This window comes from Pristiophorus japonicus, chromosome 8, assembly GCF_044704955.1.
Source record: "Pristiophorus japonicus isolate sPriJap1 chromosome 8, sPriJap1.hap1, whole genome shotgun sequence".
NCBI lineage: Eukaryota > Metazoa > Chordata > Chondrichthyes > Pristiophoridae > Pristiophorus > Pristiophorus japonicus.
In genome coordinates, this window is record NC_091984.1 from 207985475 (window position 1) to 207991474 (window position 6000).

A 6000-nucleotide genomic window follows, 5' to 3' on the forward strand; every position below is an offset into this window, starting at 1 on the left:
TCCAGCAACACCCACATCCCATGAATTAATTTTTTTTTGTGGCAGAGTGAAAAATAACCAGATCTGCCCACTTAGAAAGATAGGGTAAATATGAATGGAATGAGCAAGAAATATTTTGTTTTGAAATATTATATTTTTAGCATTAGTTTCCTGCACTATAGGCTGATTGTTAGTTCTTTGAGCACTGATTATCTTTTCCAAATTTCAAAATGTGCATTAATTTTTCTCCAATTCAGTATCCTCAGAAATAAATCTGCAGTGATATATACTATAGAATGAAAGATTTCCAAAACCAGACAGCATTTCTTAATTCAGTTTTAAACATGTTGATCACAATAACAGGGTTGTCTTTAATGGGGCTCAGCACTGTACAACAGCATTTCTGTCAATCCTTTGAGAATTCCTATTCTCATTGATGGAACTAGGGCAGACAATTCTGTTCTCTTTCCTTCCTGCTGCTTCTAAATTCACTATGAAAACAAGCCAACATGTATTCTAGGTGACCTGGTGCAACAGCAGCATGGCGTAGACACAAATCTGTTCTCTGACCGCACGGGTTTCAGGTGGCAGGTATGGCTCCAGTGGTTTGTCCAGAACAAAGGGTAAACAGACCACAAGGTCACTCAGAAAATGTAATTTTCAAGCACTTTTATTTACAACCTCAACAGCAGCACGGGCAACAGCCCACTGATATATCTAAGCTCCTCCAATTCTGGCCTCTTGCACATCCCCATTTTTAATCACTTCTCCATTGGCGACTGGGCCTTCAGCTGCCGAGGCCCTAAGCGCTGGAGTTACTCTCCCTAAATCTCTCCTCCTTTAAGACACTCCTTAAATCCTACCTCTTTGACCAAGCTTTTGCCATCTTCCATTTTCTCCTTTCGTGGCTTGCTGTTAAATTTTGTTTGACAACACTCCTGTGAAGCATCTTGGAACATTTTACTACATTAAAGGCATTATATAAATGCAAGCTGTTGTTGTTGTACCTGCTAACCTTCCAAACCAAGAGAGCTTGAAAAGACAGGAGAGGGAAAAAAAAAAATTCATTCAAATCTGGAGCAAACATCTGAAAAAAACTTATTTTACTAATATTTCATTAACTCTCCTGATAGCTCAGCTGTTAAAAGGTCCTGGTTCAATTCCAGGTGCGTACAATGTTGAGATCACTTAACCAAGGTGACATTAAGAGTGTCATAATAAGCTATAATATCCCTACATTAGAGAAAGCTCTTGCATCTGATTAATATTTAGTAACCCCTGCTGAATTGCACGTGTGGGGTGTGGATTTACGCAGTAATCTCTTTTACTCTTCTTTCCCCCTCAAAAAGGAGCAAGTAGCCAATTAGCACATTACCTTGGCTCACATGAAGAATGGCCACTTGGACAAAGACTGGAAAACAACTAGCGCCAGTGAAATTGTAGCCTAACAGAAGTCAACGCTTATCCTTGGAGTGGAAGGAGGTAAGAGAGAGGGAGAAAAGGGAACCAAACCAGAAACAATGTTTTGTTAAACAAGTTCTTAATCTGCTTTAGTAACTGACAAATTGGCTCAGAATAAATCGCGTTGATTATCCCAAGTAATCTGCTTATTTTCTAACAGTAATTATGATTGGTTAAATTGGCTGTATCAAAAAGATATTTACAGACACTGATGCAATAATTAGCTTTTTGAATGTTTGCACCATAACAAACAAAATTCCAATGAAATGAACTATAATTTCTGGACACTAGCAGGTTATGCCTCAAATCAAATTACAATAATTTTACAAGACTAGAATGTCAAAAAGGATTAAGATTTCAATCATGTTGGCAGATTTTAGAATTTTCCAAAATAGAGGCATCAAGGTCAGGTTAAAAAAAATTAAATTTTCCTGATTTTTAAAAAAAACTGGGATAGCAATTTCTTAATAATAAACTAGTTCGTACTACCTATATACCACTTCCCAATTCACATTTCCTACTTTTCATCCTTGTTGCTATGGCCCTTCACCTAGGTGTCAAAACAAGTTCATAAACCTTAGGCCAATCCTTTCACATTCCTTCTCAGAAAGGTCCTTTTACAAACTAAACCAGTCAATTATTTTAAATTTCCCAATAAAAGCACATTCACCCACAGACTTTCAGGCAGGTACCCATCACTATATGCCTCCGTGGCTTTCTAGCATCATAAGCTAAAACGGGGCTCGGAACATGCATTTTCCAGACCTTTTGGAGCAAAGCTATAATTATCCCACGTCATCACTAAAACAGAGAAACATTGCTGGATTTTCACTCCCGTTCAAAAGCTTCAGATTTCCCAGTATTTTGCCTATGGTACCTTTTGCTTGGGTTTTTCCAAGTGGCTCAGAGTTGGGCTTTTTGTGAAAAGCCCCTGTTTTATTCCTACCTGACGTCAATTATAACTTCATGTACATAACCGATGGTTTAACGGATATACTTAATGTTTATCCCAAGTTCATGGCGGGGGTAGGGGGGGGGGGGGTTGATTCTTTACCATCCAATCAGTTGTCAAACTTGTGGGCCCTGTTATATGTACTCTGCATTTACTTCGGGAAAATAATGTGTCACTTCAACAACTAAAGAAAAAGACACCATTCCCTCAGGAAGTACTCCAGCCTGAGGAGGAGGGAGAAAATATAGAACAGATTGGCAAAAAAAACAGCAGGGAAAAAAAACTTGAAATTTGCATTTTTAACATTGGACCACACACGAGAGGGAGTGAATTGGAGGAAAGTTATGTAAAAATTTCACGGCTGCAGTTTTGCATCAGTACCACCGCTGTGATTTGTTTGGAAAAGCAGAGGCTGAGAGTTGATGGGGCTCGGCCCGAATGGTGAGGGAGGGAAGGAGAGAGGAGAGAGGGAGTCCTTGTACTTACAGCTCACCCGTGTACTGCGCCCCGCCGACGAAGCCGTACTTGTCGATCTTCTGGTCGCCGTCGACGAAGCCGTTGATCTCGGAATCGGAGCCCAGCGAGCTGATGTCGCCCCGGAGGCCGAGATCCGCCAGGCTCTCGGTGGTGCCGCGTGGACACGCCGCCTCAGGCGCCGCGGTCACATCGTCCTCCCGGCTCTTCTTCATGGCTGCTGGGCCAGTGCGGAACTAATCTCTCGTTTTCCGCCGCCCCGCACCCCGGGAACTTTCTGTCCTCCTTCCTCTCTCTCTCTCTCTCTCTCCCTCTCTCTCTCTCTCTCCCCCCCGGGCCGGACTTGCTGCGCCGCCCGTCCGCCGTCGCCTTTTCCCGGGTCCTTCCGCCTCACATCGCTCGCGTTAAAAAGGCCAACCGAACAGCCACCACCACCTCGACGATGACACTGGCCCGCAGCCGATTTTGAGGTGGTTCCACTTCACCAGTCGCTGCCCCTCCGCGCGTTCGCGGCCACCGATTGACTTACAATCCCGAAAAAAAACCTCCTGGAAGCGTGAGCAGATGCGCATGCGTGCCCCGGCTGGTAGCCCCTCCCACCCCCCAAACCTCTGAGCAAAAGGGAGAAGTGCTCCAGGGCATTATTACTGAAATAACAATCGACAGATAAGATTATCTCCACTTTACCAACACACATACAAACAACAATCCACAGGATCTGAAGTGGAAAATTGCATCCATGCTAACGGGTGAAAATTAAATAGACAACAATTTTTTGCTTCCTGTAAATAAAAAACTTTAATTCTGCAAAAGATTCCTGATTGATTTTTTTTGTAGCTTCTTAAACAATCTTTTACATTTCCAATTGCGTTTAACAGTTCGCCAGTTATTTTGTATAAAGCATGACGTGTTGCTCATAGTTCCAGCTTAACCTCGTCTCAAACAAAATAGATTGAATCATAAAATCTTACAGCACAGAAGGAGGCCACTCTGCCCATCGTGCCTGTGCTGGCTTTTTGAAAGAGCTATCCAATGAGTCCACTCCCCTGCTCTTTCGCCACAACAATGCCATGTTTTCCTTTTTAAGTATTTATCCGATTCCTATTGAACCTGCTTCCACTACCCTTACAGGTTGTGCATTCCAGATCATAACAACTCGTTGCAAAAACATTCTCCTCATCTCCCCTCTGGCTCTTTTGCGAATTACCTTCAATCTGTGTCCTCTGGTTACTGTGGAAACAGCTTCTCCCGATGTACTTTATCAAAACCCTCATAATTATAAATCTCCCCTTTACCTTCTCTGCTCGAAAGAGAACAATCCCAGCTTTTCTAGTCCCTCCACATAACTGAAGGCCATCATCTCTGGTACCTGGATGAGGGACAATGTGGGCAGTTTTCTCATATCTTGAAAAAAAATCTTAAAAGAAATTTAAAAGTCTTGTCCTTATGTTTAATCCTTCAATGGCCTCATGCTCTCTATTTCTGTAACCTGTTCCAGTGCTAAAACCCCTTCTGGTTCTATTCATTCATCTGACCCCAGCCTGTTTGTCCCATCATTGGTGGGACCACCTAGGACTTGCTCTCAAGAATTTTCTCCCTAAACACCTCTGCCTCTCGCCCTTTAGGACCCTTCTTATAAGACATCTCTTTGACTAAGCTATTGCTCCCCCCTCCTAATCTCCTTTTTATCTTGGCCTTCATTTTCCTTATGCCTCTGTGAACCACCGCAGGACATTTTTCTATGTTAAAGGCACTATATAAATATAAGATGTAATTGTACAAAATCGCAGCATATTATTTTGTATAGAAATAATTTTAAGGCTGTAACAGGGAGTTAGCGACCCAAAAGGGTGTGGTATGGCTTACTATCCTGTTCCCACCAACAGTGTGACTGACACTATCCTCCCAAGGGCCTGCTGCTGGGCGGCCAGAGTGCTCACCTCAATCAGGCCGCAGGTCCTTTTATTATCCAAATCAGGGTCCTATGACATACATAGGATCTCTATTTCCATTTTGGAACTCAACTGGGTGGAGTGTGCATGTGTACACTGCACACTGATTTTACCTTCGGGCCGGGAGGTGCAGGGACCCTCTTCCAGGATCCAGAAAAAGAAACCTGGAACGCTGCCATACAGAGAATGGACTCCAAACCTCCTGCTCTACCGCCAACCTTCCCCTTTTCAGGCCCAGAGACTGGCTGGGCTACCTGCTTTTGGCAGGCTACCTCAGGACACTCATCTGCTGACCACAGACCATATGTTGACGAGGCCCAGCTCACAAAATGAACTGGGCCTCCTACCAGCACTATCGCCACTGGCTGGCCACTGCACGGAAAGAAAATCTACCACTGTGTTTCAAGTCTCAATTTTAGCACACACCAGTAATTATTGGGATTGGGCAAAGACAAAAGGCACCCAATTAAAAAGGACATCACCAACAAAAAAATTACTTTTGTCAGTAGGGATGGCACCGACACACCAAATATTCTTCAAACATTCTCCTGGGAGGAAGCCACTAAGAAATACTGTGCATCCTATCTAAACTAAAATAATTATTTTCAAGTCTAAACAGTGTCTTCCTTATTTGGTCCATTATACAAATGATGCCCAGTGCTGCCCGCCAATTACGGAAGGCTTCTTTTAATTGGTGGCCACTAGATTGAGTGTACTGCAGGTCACCTGACCATATAGCAAAGCTACATGTGAGCTGCGTCAGTATAGAGCATCCGCGAGTATTCAAATTGTATACGTGTACCATTTCTGTGCAGTATTCTTCAGCTGTGGCTCAGTAGCAGCAACTTTGACTCTGAGTCTGAAGATTATGTAGTTCAAGCCCCACTCCAGAGACAAGCACATAAACTAGGTTGACACTCCAGAGGTGCTGTCTTTCAGATGAGAGTTTAAACCAAGGCTCCGTCTGCCCTGTCAGGTAGATGTAAAAGATCACATAGCATTATTTGAAGAAGAGCAGGAGAGTTCTCCTGGTGCCTTGACCAACATTTGTCCCTCAATCAATATCATTAAAACAAATTGTCTGATCATTTGTCTTATTGTTATATGTAGGACCTGCTATGTGCAAACTGCTGTGTTCCCCTACATTACAACAGTGACTGCACTTCAAAAATATTTTGTTCG

The 6000-nt window shown here is 43.1% G+C and overlaps 1 protein-coding gene and 1 long non-coding RNA gene across 2 annotated transcripts in view; one reads left to right on the plus strand and one right to left on the minus strand.

Annotated features, from left to right (window-relative positions):
- Window positions 1-1456, plus strand: part of LOC139268970 (uncharacterized) — an 86980-nt gene extending 85524 nt beyond the window's left edge. Inside the window, exon 3 of the long non-coding RNA XR_011594140.1 lies at window positions 1329-1456. This is a non-coding gene — a long non-coding RNA (uncharacterized lncRNA). The remainder of the gene's footprint in view (window positions 1-1328) is intronic.
- Window positions 1-3408, minus strand: part of tbc1d10ab (TBC1 domain family, member 10Ab) — a 70085-nt gene extending 66677 nt beyond the window's left edge. The window contains exon 1 of the mRNA XM_070887871.1: window positions 2879-3408. Within this exon, the coding sequence (XP_070743972.1) occupies window positions 2879-3081 (203 nt within the window). The 5' untranslated portion in view covers window positions 3082-3408. The remainder of the gene's footprint in view (window positions 1-2878) is intronic.
- Window positions 3409-6000: the final 2592 nt, after the last annotated feature.